Here is a 19,939-nt window from a genome sequence, read left to right on the forward strand (position 1 = left end):
GCCGTGAACGGAAATAGAGGTGTTGCGTTTTCTCTGCAAGCTATCCGTTGCTCTTGTGGGTGTGGGCGTGGGTACTACAGAGGCGGCAGTCGCGAGTCACCACTACGGCGCCACTTGATTATTAAGGTCGAGTTACGAAATCTTTCTCCAGGCAGCTCTGAACGCACCTCATGACTCAGTACGTGTGTGTGGCGCCTCGATCTGTCGTATCCGTGTGTGTGTGTGTGTGTGTACTATGACAGTTTAATAAACAAACAGGCGCGTGGAGAGAGAGAGAGAGAGAGAGAGAGAGAGAGAGAGAGAGAGAGAGAGAGAGAGAGAGAGAGAGAGAGAGAGAGAGAGAGACTTGTAATTCTTATTCTTCTAATATACCTTTTTCTCATAAGGACCTCATAAAACGTAGTATTAGTATTAGTAGTAGTATTAGTAGTAGTATTAGTAGTAGTAGTAGTAGTAATGATGATAATAATGGTGGTGGTGGTAATAATAATAATAATAATAATAATAATAATAATAATAATAATAATAATAATAATAATAATAATAATAATGTTGAGTGCAGTCCCTTTACGACCTCAAGCTTGGTTATTTTAGAAGCAAGGATGTAGACGTATATAACTAATATGCCTAGATAATGAAAAAAAAAAAGTCAAACAGCGTGTCGCACTAGGAAAAATTCTAATGAGGAAAGCTTCAGAAACAAAGACGCCTAGCAACACGAAGCATAAGAAAAAAAAGAGCAACACAGATGACAGTAGTGTGACATAATGTTAAAGGGAAAAATGTAAACAAAATGCACCATGCTTGCATTCAGACAGTGCAGAGAGCGGTGTGAATGCAACAAGTCAGGGCGGATGTGGCAACACCCCCGTATGGCGACCTTCACTAGGCGTATTCGACCACTCACTCCCGTGTATATAAATAATAAATCTAACGTAAATTATATAAATAGTTCTTTTATTTATGATATTTACAACTCATAACCAGTTACACACGATAAATAAATATAATAATGCATGAATAGTATAGGGTTTGAAATTATAATATTCCGACATTTGCTCAAATGCGCTGGCAGGTGACGGGGTGTCGGCCGTCATTGGTCCACACCCTTCCCTCTCTCCCTCCCTCCAACCCTCCTTATCCTCCCTCTTTGCCTCTCCCTCCATGCTACCACAGGTTTTCGCCTGCACACACACACACACACTAATTAAGTAGGCAGACTAGCTTTTCGTATCTTGAAGGTGTATATACCTCGAATGTCTGAAGGAGCAGCTCTTGGGTCTATCTATCTTTAGCTGGTCTGGGTCTCCTGACGGGGATCCACGGGTGGGTGGGCGACGGGTGTGGGTGGCGTAAGACTTCCCCCTTTGACGTCACCCCACAGCAGTCTACGTCAAACAATTGCCACCGACTTTTCTTTTTTTTTTTTATCTTCTCGTGGATTTTGGCGTCTCTCTCTCTCTCTCTCTCTCTCTCTCTCTCTCTCTCTCTCTCTCTCTCTCTCTCTCTCTCTCTCTCTCTTGTAACTTACATGATAATTGTCTCTTGACAGAGAGAGAGAGAGAGAGAGAGAGAGAGAGAGAGAGAGAGAGAGAGAGAGAGAGAGAGAGAGAGAGTTATTTTTACAAGACGGATCTCAACTAAGAGAGAGAGAGAGAGAGAGAGAGAGAGAGAGAGAGAGAGAGAGAGAGAGAGAGCACAAAACTTTGTTTGCTAAATAAAATAAGCCTACCCATGCACGTTACTTCATGCATACATACATATACCGATTTACTTAAGCTCTTTTGAAGTGCATCGCTCTACTGCACCTTGTACACTAGTGCAATATGAAGAACCGTATATGTATAGTACTTTCCCCTCCCTCCCCCATCTCTCTCTCTCTCTCTCTCTCTCTCTCTCTCTCTCTCTCTCTCTCTCTCTGCATGTATGTATGTGTGTTTGTATATATATATATATATATATATATATATATATATATATATATATATATATATATATATATATATATATATATATATATATATGCTTGGCCGTCTCTGCCCGTTCGTTTACCTCGCACTATTTTTCTGTCCTGTCGCTCTGACTCTCAAGAGTGTTGTGCTTATTTACAAGAATCCATAGTGCAATCCATCTTCTTAAATCACGCTTCTCGAGTCGTGAGCTGCCCAAAACGCCCATAACAGCAAGGAGACTAGCCCCATTCCCAAGGGTCACGTTAAGGCCGGACACACCTGAATATTGGGGGTGAAGGCTTGGGGATGGGTCTCGGGTAGACCTCCGCGGTGGCTCAGCTGTGCCTGTAGGTCAGATACCTGGCGCTGCACCTGGTCCTAGGACGGCTGGTGAACTTGCTGACCAAACTGGGGTGCTGGAACAGTGGCAGATTGATGTGGCAGAGTTGGTTGGGGTTGGTGGTGAGAGCGCTCCTGTGTAGTTGCGAGCCTGGTCACCTGGAACCCATGGAGTTTATTCCACACCATTTTGAGAGGTCCATGAATTCCGTCTATGTGTTGCCCTGCATGCCGTGCTTTCCGGTGTCCAGGAATTTTTGCAAACGAAGGTCGGCAGGGATCCTCTCATCCTTCCGGGACAATCTCTTCGCCACCTGGCGCGTCAAGGGTATGGACGCCTCCAGATGTTGGGCCAATACCTGTGGGCAGTAAAATAATATATTATCAGTACTTAATATTCTACAAAAGAAATGTACATTTAAATATTGTTGGAATTTAGGGAAAGTTCGAAGGTTTGAAAATGACATTTGTGAAGATTAAAATAAATCCAATAATTACATTTACTTATCCAGATACACATTAGGGTACACTAAGCAAAAGAGACATATAACTAAGGCACAAGAAGTGATGTATGTCTTCTATATACAAACACTTTTAAAAAGTAAAGTTCATGCTAAACGTTATCATAATATAGCAAACAACTTTGACATTGAAAAAAGGAAGTGTTAGACTATTGCAATCAATGTCTTGATCTTACGTTACAATCTTACACCTGTTAAATTTCATCGAAGTCGTCTCAAGGGCATAACTAAACATTGGCACATTCAGAGTTATTAAAGCATGTTGGATTTCTTACTTCACTCTTCGTCTGGCTCGATGCGCTGGTACTTAGTTCCTTGGTGTGGTGATGGTGGGGTGGGGTCTGCCGGTAGTAGGCGATGTCGGGTCGTCAGGTGCGAGTTGCAGGTCTTCCTCCAGGTCGCTCTGATGGGTGGTATTGTCCCTCCTGGTGGTGAATTTGGATGATCAACCAATTGTGGAAAGAATTGAAACAAATATTATAGTAAATGTTTGGAATAAGTGAAGAAAAACACAAAAATGCAGTATTTCTCCACGATCATAAATTATGTACATGAAAAGAAAATATTGCTTTGAAATCGTACAAGTAAAAATTCAGAAGATATTTATCTTGGATTCATGGGTTTCAGCAGGGACCACAAGGTCCTTCAGAGAGGAGAAGGAATCCAGGATCCATTGTTCCCGCACCGTCAAGTCCCCGTGGTAGGCACTATTCCCAGCTTAATCCATCGCGTTCACATGGAGGTAAACCATGCCTTCTGAACATTTGCTGCAAGGAAAAAAATATTGTATATAAATTACAATGACACAATGATAAAAAAAAAAAAAAAAAAAAAAAAAAAAATATATATATATATATATATATATATATATATATATATATATATATATATATATATATATATATATATATATATATATATATATATATATATATATATATATATATATATATATATATATATATATATATATATATATATATATATCACGGGTATTTTACACACGAATAAAAGCACTTTCACAACAAAAAAAATTTAGCACTATAACACTGTTGCAAATAAAATCACTGAGCACTGTTGCACTTTCGTAAAGAAATAAATGATCACTGCACTGTAAACACAATAAAATTGTTTTGACATTAATACACTATACTCACGTCCAACCAACATATCCTGGGTCTTTTTGTGCAACACACGGAATTTATAGGTCTTGTCCATGTACTTCGGGCTCTTCTTGACGTAGAATACCTGAGTCCGATGGATCCACTCGATTGGTTCCTCCTCCTGGTCCGGCAGCAACTTCCCTCTCAGCTTCCTCTGGTTGGAGACACCCAAACTTTGTTGTGAAAATTCATCGTCGCTGCTTGGGTCGTCGCCATTCTCCTCTTCTTCCTGGCTAGAGTTTTGTCTGGAGGTTGAAGGGTGAGGCCATCACAATCGACCTGAGGTCGAATGTGATGGTGGTTGTGTTGACAAGTCAATTTGGATAGCAGAATCACCCACACCGATGTCAACATCAAACTTCTGACCCATGGTCTCCGGCAGCTCATATATCTTCAACCCGTTCTGTGGTGAAAAACGTCCTCGGACGACATGTTTGGGCAATCACCTGGGGAGGTCTTGTCCAGTGGCGGAGAGGTGGAAAGCTGTGCTCGTCAAGGCGACTCCCGGTTGCGGCTGCCGTGCAAAATTTGAAATTTCAACGATTTTCAAGTAATTTTTGTCGGCGACAGACCAAAACTTGTCTGCGACACTTCGCCGAAGAGTCGCCGACGCTTCGCCGACAAATTGTGACGTCATCAGTGTTAAGACCCAGCGCGCGTCACCCTACGTGTAACTGATTCATTCCGGTTTTCCCCCTGCCTCACCCCTCCCTCCCTTCCCGGTTTTCTTTCTGAGAGGTGCCTCTCTGCCCCGTCCCTCTTCCCCTCCTCCTCCTCCTCTTCATCCTCCGACTCCCTCGTCCATCCCTCCTCCTCCTCCTTCCCTCTCTGTGCACGTGACTATTACACAAAATGGCGGAGTCTTCACCCGAGGCAGCAGTAGTCTTTTTGCAAAGCAATAAGTTAATGGCATTTGTGGTAACAGTGAATAAGTGCTGCCGTTACTACTACTACTATACTACATCATTGTCTATGATTCTACAAATAGTTTTTATACTACTAATGCTACTACTACTGCTACTACTATTACTACTGCTACTACTACTACTACTACTACTACTACTACTACTACTACTACTACTACTACTACTTTTCTATTGACACTGCTGTGGCTTCAGGAACGCATATTCTGGGAAATTTGCTTTGAAATTGTCGACGGAAAATATCCATTACCAAATACCACCTCTAAATGAGATGGTGGTAAGTGGTTTACTGATACAAGTAAAAGGATAGTAGTAGTAGTAGTAGTAGTAGTAGTAGCAGTAGTAGTAGGAGTAGTCGGCGGTGATTATAGCATTTGTAGTTGTTGTGGTGGTGGTGGTAGCAATATTTCAATTATTTAAAAAATATAACGCATTTAAATAGTATTCGTAGCATTAGTATTAGTAGTAGCAGCAGCAGCAACAACAACAACATCAAGAACAACAGCAGTAGTAACATTAATAGTAGTAGTAGTAGTAGTAGCCACAGAACGCCTGACTTCTGATCTATCTAAAATTTCTGATAGGACTAAAGCAAACTCAGTAATGTTCAGTACCTCAAAAACCCAATTCCTCCATCTATTAATTTGGCACAGCTTTCCAGATAACTATTCCCTCTTCTTCAATGACACTTGACTGTCCCCTATTCTACACTGAGCATCCTCGGTTTGTCCTTTTCTTATAATCTAAAGTGGAAACTTCACATCTCATCTCAGTTTCTTTGAAGTAAGGCATTCTGAGTTGTCTCCGCCAGTTTTTCTTAGTCCGTCTCCTTCAGCTTCTAACTCTGTACAAGGAACTTACCCGTCCATGTGTGGAGTATTCTTCACATGTATGGGAGATTCCATTCATACCATTATTTTAGACATGGTGGAATCAAAAGCTTTTAGTCTTATTAATTCTTCTCTTCTAACTGACTGTCTTCAGCCTCTTTCTCATAGCCACAGTGTTGCATCTATTGTTATCTTCTGCAGCTTTTTCACGCAAACTGCTCTTCTGATTTTGCCTCCTCTCCTCCCGCGGCCTCGGTACACAAGACTTTCTTCTTCCTCTCAGCCCTATTTTGTCCATGTCTCTAATGCAAAAGTTAACTAGTATTCTCAATCATTCGTTCCTTTCTGTGGTAAACTCTGGAGCTCCCTGCCTGCTTCTGTATTTCCTCCTTCCTATGACTTGAACTTTCAAGAGGAAGGTTTTAAGACACTTATTCTCTATTTCTTGGTTATAAGTGAGGCCTTTCTATTTTTTATTTATTTATTTGTATTATTTATTTTTTTTCTCGCCCTTGCCAGTGGCCCTCTTACATAAAAAAAAAAAAAAGCAGCAGCAATCGTAGTAGTGACAGCAACACAGTTATCACAAGGACCATTATATCTTATCCTAATCATCGTTTTATCTTTGTACACGTAACCAAATAAGAGTACCCACACCAGCACCACTACCACCACCACATTATATGCACCACTACTTTTATTATCAATTTACAGTACCCACCGCTACTACCTTCCCATAACTGACACAACCATCACCACCACGTCCAATCCTACTACTACTTCTATTAGTACTGTTGTTGTTATTGTTGTTGTTGTCGTCGCTGCTGCTGCTGTTATCGCAACCATACTACTCATCATTGCAAAATAACATTAACATTTGTCACTCAGTACTTAATTTCCAACAGTGCAAAATTTCTGATCATCATACACATTTGAATTACGAGGCTCACTGTCATAAGGCACCAAATCGCCACAAAATTATCCCATGATCTTCATACGTGTTGCAACACCCGTACCAACCGCTTACAAATTACTTTCACACACACACACACACACACACTTAAGAGTTCAGTGGTAATATAGTAGTTTGTCACATCGCAGGCTTAAGTTCGTGCCCGCTTGGATTAGTTTGTTAAGTTTTCATTGATGAGCAAACATTTCCTGTCTTTCAGTAATAGGATAAGAAAGCCACATCCTTATTTATAGATCGGTCATTATGATATATATATATATATATATATATATATATATATATATATATATATATATATATATATATATATATATATATATATATATATATATATATATAATATATACATATTAATTTTTTATTTATTTATTATAATTTTTGTGGCTGCCGTGCACGAATTTTCCACGTGATTAACACACACACACAATTGCATCACCCACTTGAATTTCCATTAAGCCACTAAGTTACCACTGTACATCTCTCTGTCCAATAAATGACAAAAATTCTCTTGCCACCTTTACACACACACACACACACACAAAAAAAAATGAGAGAGAGAGAGAGAGAGAGAGAGAGAGAGAGAGAGAGAGAGAGAGAGAGAGAGAGAGAGAGAGAGAGAGAGAGAGAGAGAGAGAGAGAGAGAGAGGGGGGGGGGAGGATAGGCACTAATAGAAAATAACATTGTAAAGAAGAATGCGTGAAGAGGTTGTAGGTGAGACAGGAAAAAAAAAAAGTAAGAGGTGGAGAGAGAGGGAGGAGACAGGTGTGGGAGATAATTTGGGTGGGAGGGGGATTGAGGGGGAGACAGTGTGATTCTCTTGCCAACTTTCACATTAATAAGCCCGTAGGACCTTGAGGGTCGTTACCCTCACCTGTTCTTTAAGAACATTCTTTTCAAGAACATATATTGCTGTCGCTCAAAACACTGAGAATGGTATACGGCTTTAAACTTACTGCTGTGATTTTCTTTATTTTCTTCATAATTTTATCAGATTCTTATTATTAGCATTGTACTTTTTTCTGGCTTTGAAAGCATATATTCTTTTAAGCGTGCTGGTATCATTACACTGTTACCTAGTGTTAGTTTGATATTTTTACTTTTGTTACCGGATGCAGTAATTCTATGTTGAGTTGAGTGCTTCATCTTGATATATATATATATATATATATATATATATATATATATATATATATATATATATATATATATATATATATATATATACGGAGTAGCCAATATTAGCGAAAGTATATAATTCAGAAGTTTGTTTCTCCATCTAAATAGATACTCGTAGTTATCAATGGTTTCAGAGTTAACTGTGAACTTACAAGTAACTAACAGAACACTTACCCGCTGTGTTAGTACGCACATAGAAAATATATTAACGTATAACGTACCCGTGTCTGTATGCGATTCACCCACGGTTTTGAGAATCACGTGCCGAATGTGTGTGTGTGTGTGTGTGTGTGTGTGATGACGCCCACTCACACCTACACTTCGTTATACGCATGCACCCTGCAGTCCCACCCACATCCAGGATCCGCCTACGCACGTGTGTCACACGTATATTTCCTTTAACAGCCTTCCCACATCCGCCCAAGCGCGTACACACACACACACACACACACACATGACCTCTCACTACCGCCACACCGTTACTCGTCTTGCCGCCTCCCTCCCTCACATCTCTCCCACACTTGCACATTGCTCTCACATGAAAACTTGAAAGCGGATGAATAATTTAGAGATATTTTGGCGCTATAGCAACTAAGTCTTGTGGAAAACGTTTACAATTAGTAAATACAATAAATACAAGTGAATCAACCATTACAGGAATTTTACTTGGCTAGTTAACTGATAATTCTCATCCTAAAAGTAGAGAAGAAAACATGCTAGGGCAAGTGAAGAGCACGTTCAGTATATAGCAGTATGAGGCCGGCATAGAGAACAGCAGGAAAATTATTGGTGACGCTCCACCGTGGCGCCGTAAGGAGACGCCATGTTGCCACATATACAAGCGAATCCACACTACACAAGAATTGCATATGCCACATTCATCTTACTGTACGTTATATTATCCACCACATTAAAAACATTCGCCATATATTGCATGTGATCGAGAGGAAATTGATGGTGGTGACGGCAACGCAGCAAAGCCCCTCTTCACCTCCCCCCTCCTCACACACACACACACACACACACACACACCGCTTTTAAGTCGGAAAATTTTAGTCTTAACGTCCGTCTTTTACTTATGATACTGTTGCGTCAACGTATTTTTATGACAATCTTAACAATTATGATACTTGGTAGGTTGGGGAAAAAATAGAACAAAAGTTAGCGCCTCTACAAACCTTAACTCCTTGCGGAAGATCGCATAATTTCGACAATTGAGTGCAATTAAATTACTTTAACAGTTCCTTTACGCGTGTGTGAATGTAATTGGCGTATTGCCTCACAATGAAATAACACGTGGATGCTTTAGCTTACGACCGAGGACGTGCCATCTAACCATTTTCTACAGAAACTGGCGGGAAAAACACTAACGTGAAGCATGACCTATTATCATACTATATATAATTATACTGGTTCTCTTGTGGCTCAAAATCTAATTAGCTTTCTACAAGTATTAGTTTAACTATCATTAATAATACCACGTGATGCATCTTGTATGACGCCATTATATATTTTTTTTTCCACGACTACCATCCTTAACCGTCTGCATTCCGTGTAAGATTAATATACAAGACGTTATGAAGAAATTTCTCTCGACACAAATGCAGAATACCAAGCAATGTAGATCCTACTTCATCACCTCATTACCTGTTCCCCATCTCAGCTGTCAGTCGTCGGTCATTGCCCGCAGCTTCCACTTGCTCCACTTTCCAGTGAAGGATCAACACTGTGCAAATAAAGAAAATTGACCCACTTCATATCACTAATCCCGCCATCCCTCGAGGCTTAGTAAAAGAGAAGATTTATCTTTTGGCATTTTTATTTTGCGATTTTCAACATGGGTATATAAAATATATTCTAATATCCCACTGGCACAAAAAACCAGTGATAAATAGAATCCTTTCTTTGTACATTAAAATGTACAATAATATCACAAGAGCGTGAGGCTGTGAGCCACACGGGCGGGCACCGTCATGGTATCCCGCATCCCTGGCGCCCCTCACACCCCACAGCACCGTCCCCCTCACACTCCACCATTCACTCTCACTGCTCCACGCATCACGGGCAAATAATCCACGGCTAGCGACGGAATTCCCTTCCTTCCCTCGTCTGCTCACTTGAAGGGGTCTCGCTGGTGCCAGGCGTAGGGTGGGCGGCCACCAGGGAGGGATGACTAGCAGGCGCGGGCCAGAGCCACATCAGGTACGGTAGGTAAATAGTAACCACGTGTAGGGAGTCCTCACACTGCTAAGGCCACGGGCTGGAACTGGGCGACGTCTTCACGTGCCGCCTCTGTGCCACACATATCCACTCGCTGACCACCGAAGCTGAAGATAGACACGAGAGAGGTAATGTGCTCCACTTCCATGCTGTTGCCGGCATCAATTTTCTGCTGGTCCTGCTCGTCCGGCGTGGCCTCGGAGGCGGAACAAGTGCGGGGCCGCTTAGGTAGGATAGACCACACTGCCTCTTGGGTCTCTTGTTGGCTCACACAACGACGCCTCTTCAAGGACGCTGCTCTGCTTTTGTTGTTGCTGGCATTAATGTTACTTTCAGCGAGCGGCGTCCGTCCAGCATCATTAACTGGCTCTTGCGGCGGAGGCGAAGGTGGCTCCTGCTGCTCTTCGCTGATGCGGTTCTCCTTATCTTCAGCATCCGTAGGCTCCTCGACCGGGACATCAGGTGGAGGGGACGGGAGGAGCGGCGTGTATACAGCTACGACGGGCGCGCTCTGTGGTGCGGGCGGGGGGTGAGGGTAGGCCTCGGGGTGTGCGGCTCGGTGCACGTGGTAGCTCTCCTCCAGGAAGACATGGCGGGCGCGGTGGAGAACCGAAGCCACTAGCAACGACTTGTGGAGTGAAGTGCCTGTTCGTCCCACCCGAGACGCTGCCATCTTGCCCAAGGAAATGCTGATTAGCTTCTGAGCCTCTAGTCCAGCTTGAGTATCACACGCCATCCTCAGCTGCCTTGCGCTGTATACAATTGGAAGTAAACACAACTGGAGGCCGAATTCTTTGCTCGCTAAATATCCCTCCTGCTGTCTCGTCTGCTTCTGACGTCGGTGGTGAAAGTAGCAGTATATATACCCTCGGCAAGGTGACGTCACACAATGACTGTGGACCAATCACAGCTCCTGGTGAGTCCTTTTGAATTTACGCGGGAAGAGTAGTGCGCATGCGCAAACTCTCCGCGTGGCCGTGAATCAAGTCCCGTTAGAGATCAAAGTTGCCTGACGCGACCTCGGGATTCATTCAGTGTGCAGAGGCGGAGTCTAGCCACTAGATGGGCAATTTTCGACCGTATGTGTTTCAGAGGCCCGGGGTGCGGAGTTCCCGAAAACCCCCTAAAAAAATAACTATTTGCGTATAAACGTAAAGTATGCAGCTTCACTGACGGGTTGGAAGTGTAGAGGGTTATCTGAATTATCGTTTAGGTGATAAGTAACTTCTTATGATATGTAGAAACATGGGAAAAGTAGAATGAATAAAGAGAGAGTCGCGTAAAGTGCGTCAGGAAGTTACTCATCCTAGCCTCTCACGAGGTCTCACGTGTCCCACATCTGACGTCACTGGTGTTCGATTGCCTTTCCTCTTCTTGAAAGTCACTGATGAGAGAGTTTATTATACTATTATACTATGTGAAATCAACTTATACCCCGCATTCTACGTGATGACATGATGCAATTGAGAAATTCATAAAATACAAGGAAGAGGGGTTTTACATTGCAAAACGTTTCATCTAATTATGTAATCGGTAAAGCACGATTCCATTTATGGCTATTATATTTTCTCCTTCATAAGTGCTCCGAAATAGTAACATCAATAAACCACTCCTTAGTATACAAATAATATCGGTACGTAATTGACACACTATATATTGTATACTGGTATACGATGACTCATGTGCCACGTGAGTCTTCCTACGTGAGTCAGTCTATGTAACATGATTCAATGCCGCTCGAGTACCAAATTTCCGTATTACACGCATAAGGCTACTATAAGCATGCGACAGTCCAGTAAAACTTTGTGCGAACTTACTGATGTTCATTTCCTTGTGTACATCGTGCAACACACACAACACATGCGGGAACAGTTTCATAACAAGAGTAATTATATATTTTGAATTATTATTTAAGTGAAGACTGAAAGATTAGTGCTGCAAAACGGCGTTCATCTACACTGTAGATTATGAGGCTGTAGATTCTAGTTTTATAATTTACGGAAGATCAACGCAGCGTTTGCTCATCATATAACTGAATGCACTCCACATTGTTCACTGGCCTTCGTAGTTTTTTATTTATTTATAATTATTATTATTATTATTTTTTCACGTCGAGCATCTACCACGTACCATAGATTAGTAGTCAATAAGCCATGTTCCCTATTTAATCATATTTCCCTGTGGCATATATACTGCTAATGGGGGAGAGAGAGAGAAAAAAAAAAAAAAAAAAAAAAAAAAAAAAAAAAAAAAAGAGCCTTGCCATGAAGTACTGTTGCGCGCACGCACGCACACACGATCCTCGAAACCGTGGGTGAAATACACACACACACACACACACACACACACACACTTAACAGACGTCATACTAACTCCACTTAGTGACTTAAATATACAAAATAATCACACAATTTGAAAAAAAAAATAAATAAATAAAAATAATAAATAAATGAAAATAAGTAAAAAATACTTTGTTAATATATTGAAAACAATTAAATTTATAGAAAGATTAAACATTTCAAACAATCTATCTGTCACAACAGGTAACCGTTCACGTCCTCAGACCTGTCATTTAAAAGATATAAAGAACAGGTGCCTCCTCTGCATTCAGGACACTGTATACTATCAAGCCCTACTGTGATAGAGATAACACCGAATTTAAGCCACAATATCAACCTTAACTGATAAAACTATTAAAAAAAAATTGTTAAGTTCACATACACGCCCCCCCGTCCCCCCCAGAAAAAAAAAAAAAAACGAGAAAAGCGAGCAGCGTAAATTCCTTCTTATTTTTCAATAAATTTCATCCTGCAACTAGTGAATTAAAAATATCCATAGGGATACCTCCACGTTACCCCCCCCCAAAAAAAAAAGCCACGCCATAGCAATGTAAAGTGTAAACATACGGTGACGTCACAAGGCAGTTCTCACGTCACGGGGAGGTGATTCTTGTGTAGAGGGAGGGGTTCAAGGATGGGGAGGGTAAGAGACGAGGAGGCACGAGGCACGCTCATGACTCAGGCCCCGGCCTTGCAGACAAAATACAGGTGTGAACAGGTATCTAGCTTTTCTTATAATCCTCATTCGAATATATCTCATCTCTCAAAATCGCTCTCACTCAACACATGCTTCCATAGTCCTTCCCTACATGGCTTTAGAAAGATCGACACGAAAAGCAAATCGAAGAGCCACTGGAGCCAGAGCCAACTGAAGGATTGGGACGAGTACTACGGCATGGCGGAGGATGGAGCGAGGCTAGTGACGTACACGTACTCTAGCTCTTCCACAAAGTTATCAACGAGTGATACTGGGCTCGCGCTACCAAATAAAGTGCCAAGAACATGACGTTGATAGTACTGAGTAAATAGAGTGGTATGGGAAAGTATATCTTGGCTAATTTGGGATCATTAGTGTGGGTTAGCTAAGGTGAGGGAAAAATGTAGGTCATTCTGGATACTGCGACGACACGGCATGCGGAGAGAGAGAGAGAGAGAGAGAGAGAGAGAGAGAGAGAGAGAGAGAGAGAGAGAGAGAGAGAGAGAGAGACTAATACGCCTCATCTACTGCAAATAAAAGTAGACTTCCCTAGATGCTATGAAGGGCGGGATATCGGTGGGAATGAAGGGGCATGGCGGCGAGAGTAGGAAAAGGAGATGGATGGGGGATCATGGGGAACGAAGGTCACTCACTCACCCGCTGAGTCACAAGTGAGTCGCCAGTCGCCGCACTGACGCAATCTACTTGCACATTAGCATAATGATGGAAGTGGTAATAATAATAATAATAATAATAATAATAATAATAATAATAATAATAATAATAATAATAATGTGATAATATCGTTTCCTAAATGCTGTTTCAGTTGAACACGTTTCTGATCATTTAATATAAAGGAACGCACTTAACAACAACAGGATATCCTATGAATAGAGATTACAGAGCTACATAATTCAAGGAGTGGAAAAACACCAGTACATCCCTGAGATATTTTTTTTTTTTTTTGACAACTTGTATGCTTGTTTGTAATACGTAATATCACAGTACGTTTTCCTGGTAACAGGTAGTGGTGAGGGACAGTCTTTACTGTTTTCTTCTTCTTCTTCTTATTATTATTATTATTTTTTAGAACTTAAGAATTTTATGAATGAAAACTGGATATGACTGTGCCACTTGTCATATTAAACATCTACCACCACCACCACCACCACCACTACTACTACTACTACTACTACTACTACTACTACTACTACTACTACTGCTGCTGCTGCTACGTATCGTAAAAAAATAACAATGAAAAGTCATACAATGTATCATTTTCATCACAGTGCTTAAATTAACATTTTAAAGCGGTAAAACAGTGCTAATTTAAGTCAAATTTTTAAATGTTTAGAAAATGTCGAATACTACAGTATACATTATATTATTGAATACACTCAAGATAATTTACCTGTTATTCGTGAAAGAAATTATTTAGCCGCTTTTATGAAGCAAGAGATAAACTAATAATTTCTCAGGAAGTAATACTGAGAGGGTAGCTGACTATAATAGTGAAGAAATTATCGGTGACTGCAATAATTGACTACGCTCTACCGACCTGTACCACACCTTCTTAGCCTACAGTTTGCTAGGACTGTCTCACAATTCTTCACTGGGAGTTCCCAGCCCGTGTTCTGTCAATAGATCAAACTCCGGCCGCGTAGTAATGAGTGCTGCCTGAACATGATTGACGATGATGTTACGGGGTGGGACATCAGTGGCTTCATTCCACCCCTGAAAGTATGCTGCACGCAAGAGGTCCTCCATGAAGCTCAGAGTAGCCTGCATCATGAAATAAACCAAAGATATGTGTCAATCTAAATATGCGTTATTTAGCACAAACATACTTCACTATTCATCATATTCTGAAACAATGGATTTTTATAAAGCCTATTTATCACAAGCCACAGGGATGATCAGCTGGGTTTTCATTGGTTGCTTTTTCCTATCTGAATGTGCAATGTTGCATTATCATGAAAACACCACTGAGCATCCCAATAACTTTTAGAGCCTCTTAAATGTAGTTTAAATGCTGAGAATTAAGTATATATATATATATATATATATATATATATATATATATATATATATATATATATATATATATATATATATATATATATATATATATATGAGGCAGCTTAAATGTTGACAGTTGTTAAAAGATATAAAAGTAACCAGTCTTTTAAGTGTGACTATTGCTATTCACCTGTACTTCAAAGAACAACTAAATCTCATAATAACTGTACTGTTCTATGAAATCCCAAGTTCTAGCTGGATTCACACACTTTCAATGGTATGAACAGAACAGGAAAACTGACCAAAGTAGTATGTCTAAACAGTATATAATCTTTATATCAGTCAATTAAAAAAAATCAATAAAAAATTCTCTCACATAACTGAATCTGTAATATTCATGGTTAATGTTTTACAGGTGGCCTCACACACATACCTTCCAGAGAGTACCACGTGCAACATCTGCCATATAGCCTTCAGCGACCTCCTCAGGATACAAAGAGATCCGGAGTTGTGAGCTGAGCTGACCCACCCACTCACAAGCACTACCCATCTCAGCATCCTCCCACTGAAGGTATTCTAACTGCCTCTTAAATGGGGATCCTGAAGTAGAGCCAAATAATCTTTTATCAAAACCATAGCACAGTGATTCTGAACCTTTTTTTTTGGCTGCAACCCAAAATCCTGTTCAGACTGACCATGGCAACCCATATACCTTCATCAACACTTTTATTTAAAATCTGAATTAGATTTAAAAGGCAAGAGTAGAGGTACACTGTTTTTTCAACTCAATTAAATTGTCCATGTCTCTGTGATTTGCTTAGCCTTAGATGCTAATGACTTAGGTATTCTATATATAGGACTTTAATAACATTTTGAATAGGTATATTCGGGAAAAAAAAACTGCGCACATATCCTTGGTGACCCACCTTTGGGTCGCAACCCAAGGGTTAAGAACCACTGCCATATCCTATTAGGGATTTTTTCATTGCTTTTTTTTGTGGATTGAGAAGTACATAATATAAAACCAGTCAATATTTATCCTTCAAAAATGGTGCCAAGTACATTTATCATAAATATACTGCAAGTTCAATATTGAAGTTTGTTCTTGATTCTCATCATATATTGAGACATCAAACTATTATAGTTTGTAAGGAACTGAAGAGTGATTGACTGATTGCATTAAATACTGCATCTGACAATAAAATAACACTGATCTAATATTAAGAATTATTGCTGGATAGACAACATATCTATTACAAATAAACATTTGTAGGATTTTTCTAGGGTTTTCAACTCGAACAGTAAATGTATGTCATTCATTCATAGTTAGGTGTGTTGACTATTACCTAGTTTCAGTAGTTAATATAATAAAGCATATCTCACCCAGTATTCTTCTGGAGCCTCCCTGTGACTCTTCTTCCTCATCAAGACCCACCACATCCACCTCAGGAGAGTCAGAGGTACAGGCTGTATTGCTTTGGTGCCTCTGTTGCTCCAGCTCTTCTAAATCTCCCACATAAGATAATGACTTTCCAGAAGCAGGACTAGATGATGGCACTTGTAATTTGTCTGTGCCACAACATAAGATATGAAAGAGATGAGGATGATTTATTTATACTTTTTTATTGTTTTGTAAAAGCTGAAGCCTTATACTCAGCTATTATCCTTCTATATTCTTCATGGTATGGAACAAGGTACTGAACATAGGTTATTAGTCTTCATCATCTAACAGTACTTGCTCAAGCTATATCAATGTACTACTTGTATGTAAACTGTTTATTTCCATGTTCTTCTCTAAGACAGCATCATATATCTTCCATCTTCTGTCATCTACTTACTTGTACTATCCACTTCAAAGTATTCAATATCATTTACTCAATTACTCATCTTTTATCTATATATCAATAAATTAGTGAATGGATTTAACTGTTCTCACTACTTCATTGAAGCATTCAATATTATTTTTCCTTCTTCACTCTATACAGGTTGAAACATCTTTCTTATTAGCATTGCACATTCACAGAGCTATGTGAGTTCATTTCAAGATAGTCTAATTTCTTTACACTGTGTTCTCTGAACAAATTTTTAGGATAAGAACAAAGATATTCCAAGGTTAGAAATACTGTTCTTAAGACTTTTCTTTCTCTCCAACATCTGGAAAAAATTATTTTTCCTTCCTCACCCTCTGACTGCTTTGACATATTGAGATTAATGAACTGGTCAAATGCTAGTTTACAAAAGATATCATGCATAGCAAATGAAGTGAACAAGTACATGAAGTTCAGAGATCTTTTGGTCCTGGTAATCTCCTTACTGCTTAGTAACATCATCTAGGGTTACTCAAATGAAATAACAAGTGTTGTAGCACTCAAAGGGGTTAATATATGGATGTTGACATTCAAATATTTTGAAACAAGATAAATATATATCAATAATTAAGACTTACCTGTGTGAAGGACTGGCCTATGTGCTACAGGGGTATGGGCATGACTCCTTGCCCAAGCCACAACCCTAGGTACTGTCCATCTCTCCCACCCTTCCACATGACACTCCTCTAGCCACCACACTACTTCTCTTGCTCTCTGAAACTGTAAGACATTAATCAATAATGAAAAACCTGATATTCCATGAAGACAAGGCAAAGACCTTCTGAATTGTCATGAATGCATGACAGATTAATGAACTGCTCTGAACTTTATCAGATATATATTTTATACTGTAAAACAGTGATACATGAAACTGTACATTTAAACAAACAATACATAGAACTTAGACAGCAGGGATTCTATTTTTAAGTCATCTAAACTGAAATTAAATAACCTAAACACAACTTTTACTGGAAACAATTACTATTTTGAATATCACCAACAACTTTCAAGCTAAGGGTGCTACTTTACTGTACCTCTGCTTCAACAAAATACAATGTTTATATTCTAAAGTGCAAAAAAAATGTAACATTATTTAATACAGGGAGGTCCTGATGATATGAGCAATTAGATTCCATTTGAATTGCTCTTATAATGAATACTCGTATAATGAAACATGTAATTAATGGCAAAAAATGGGTTAGGTTCAGTGACCCTTGTCAAAGGTAAGTTTTCAAGCTAAAATGTATGATACCAAAACTAAAATATACGATATCAAACACAAAAAACATGTCTTTATTACAGAAATGATGATAAAGCAACCTGAAAGTACAACCTGAGTAGTACTAACAAACTTGTCCCTGCACATTTAAATCATTAGACATCATACAGCCCTGATGTGTTAGTACTAGGGTGCAGGAAGGCACACATTTTAAACATTGTAATTTTACTCGCCTTGGACTGGAGCTAATATCATTGGATTTTTGCGCTTGTATAAAGAAAGTAGTCCCTAATTTACTCATCTTCTATTGTTGATTTCTCATATACTGGATGATTGTATTATGGGACCTCCCTGTAATGATGACTAAATCACTAACCTCACAGGCTCTCTGTTTGGCAAGGGGCCATCTCAGAAACTGCTGGCAGGATTTGGCTTGACAGAAGGAGAAAGGTGAAGGTGGTGTTTGGCTAGGATGAACTAGTGGCAGCATCTTTAGCCATAGTGACACACATACTTCTGAAGAGGTGCTGGACTTGCAAGCCTCACACACACGGCTGATGAGAAATAGTAGTGAGGGATCTGCCTGCATTAATATGATAATACAAGGTATTCATTCACTATGACCAAACATATTAACAAGATGTAATAAATGATCCATATCAAGTAAAACAAAGTATAATGCAAAGTGTTGAATGAGTTAAGCACAATGATGGAGTGTGATAAATTTTCACAATTTATTAAGTATTCCCTAAAAATTCTATTAATATGAATGCCTTTACAGCTTACAGCTCTTTTTTTTTATCTTATATAAGAATACTGATTACTGAATGCTGAATATGTATGAAACATTACAGAGAAACTAAAAAGGGAGAGCATGCAGGTTTAGTAGAATGCTGGTAAAATGTGGGATAAGGAATAGATATGGCGTGCTTCTCACTTACATGGGTAGGGAGAGAGAGAGAGAGAGAGAGAGAGAGAGAGAGAGAGAGAGAGAGAGAGAGAGAGAGAGAGAGAGAGAGAGAGAGAGAGAGAGAGAGAGAGAGAGAGAGAGAGAGAGAGAGAGAGAGAGAGAGAGAGAGAGAGAGAGAGAGAGAGAGAGAGAGAGAGAGAGAGAGAGAGAGAGAGAGAGAGAGAGAGAGAGAGTCTAATGTCCCTTACCTCAAGTAGTCTTCCCAGTAAGTAGATGCCTGTTCCTCATCCACTTGATTTTCTCTGTTATTAGCACCAATCAGATTCTTTTGACTACCAGAGTCAGTCACTGAACAAACTTCACTGACATCACTCAGAAGACTTGAGGAATCTTTAACTTTTAAATGCTTGGTCTCATCACTGCCCTCAGTCTTGATTATGGCAGAAGTATCTTTGACTTGTCCACCAGAACTCTTTATAACTACAAGATCACCTTTATTATTGAACAACAATGGCTGCACTGGTATATTTGATATTTTATTATTGTGCATACTGAGTAGAGGAAGTTGCTTAACTGCCATTTTACCTTGACTTTTTAACAGTTGAAAACTGTTAGTTCCCACCACCACTCGCCCTCCCTGAATTGATACACCAGGTGAGGTGGAGGTGGCAGTGGTAGTGACAGTAGTAGTAGTGATGGTGGTTGCAGATAAAGTACTGGTTACATCATGTGCCTTTTTTTTTTGTAAGCAGCTGCAGACCCATGGTTTTAAGTTTCTCTGGCATCAAC

The 19,939-nt window shown here is 39.8% G+C and overlaps 2 protein-coding genes and 2 long non-coding RNA genes across 4 annotated transcripts in view; 1 reads left to right on the forward strand and 3 right to left on the reverse strand.

Moving 5' to 3' along the window:
- The window catches only part of LOC135115836 (uncharacterized), a 19,986-nt gene extending 18,083 nt beyond the window's left edge, over nucleotides 1-1,903 (reverse strand). The window contains exon 1 of the long non-coding RNA XR_010276068.1: nucleotides 1,252-1,903. This is a non-coding gene — a long non-coding RNA (uncharacterized LOC135115836). The remainder of the gene's footprint in view (nucleotides 1-1,251) is intronic.
- Nucleotides 1,904-9,679: 7,776 nt separating this feature from the next.
- On the reverse strand, nucleotides 9,680-10,953 carry LOC135115834 (immediate early response gene 5 protein-like). Its single transcript, XM_064032832.1, has one exon. It carries the CDS (start codon nucleotides 10,832-10,834, stop codon nucleotides 10,118-10,120), a length of 717 nt encoding a protein of 238 aa, XP_063888902.1. The 5' UTR covers nucleotides 10,835-10,953; the 3' UTR covers nucleotides 9,680-10,117.
- Nucleotides 10,954-14,070: 3,117 nt separating this feature from the next.
- On the reverse strand, nucleotides 14,071-19,918 carry LOC135115832 (uncharacterized). The gene is made up of 6 exons (XM_064032830.1): nucleotides 19,399-19,918; nucleotides 18,617-18,794; nucleotides 17,600-17,741; nucleotides 16,537-16,722; nucleotides 15,587-15,753; nucleotides 14,071-14,916 (listed from the first exon to the last, which is right to left on the reverse strand). Exons 1-6 carry the CDS (start codon nucleotides 19,728-19,730, stop codon nucleotides 14,734-14,736), a joined length of 1,188 nt encoding a protein of 395 aa, XP_063888900.1. The 5' UTR covers nucleotides 19,731-19,918; the 3' UTR covers nucleotides 14,071-14,733.
- On the forward strand, nucleotides 15,279-16,661 carry LOC135115835 (uncharacterized). Its single transcript, XR_010276066.1, has 3 exons — nucleotides 15,279-15,430; nucleotides 15,569-15,724; nucleotides 16,541-16,661. It is a non-coding gene; the product is annotated as an uncharacterized LOC135115835 (long non-coding RNA).
- Nucleotides 19,919-19,939: the final 21 nt, after the last annotated feature.

Source organism: Scylla paramamosain, chromosome 30, assembly GCF_035594125.1.
Source record: "Scylla paramamosain isolate STU-SP2022 chromosome 30, ASM3559412v1, whole genome shotgun sequence".
In the NCBI taxonomy this organism is placed as follows: domain Eukaryota; kingdom Metazoa; phylum Arthropoda; class Malacostraca; order Decapoda; family Portunidae; genus Scylla; species Scylla paramamosain.

Excerpts from the sequence above, each read along its gene's own strand:
- LOC135115834 (XM_064032832.1), bottom strand. The coding sequence starts at position 10,834 with ATGGCGTGTGATACTCAAGCTGGACTAGAGGCTCAGAAGCTAATCAGC.
- LOC135115832 (XM_064032830.1), bottom strand. The coding sequence starts at position 19,730 with ATGGCAGTTAAGCAACTTCCTCTACTCAGTATGCACAATAATAAAATA. Across the intron at positions 18,795-19,398 it reads TACTGGGAAGACTACTTGAG|CCGTGTGTGTGAGGCTTGCA; the intron begins GTAAGGGACATT and ends ATTTCTCATCAG. Across the intron at positions 15,754-16,536 it reads AGGCTCCAGAAGAATACTGG|GATCCCCATTTAAGAGGCAG; the intron begins GTGAGATATGCT and ends GCTCTACTTCAG.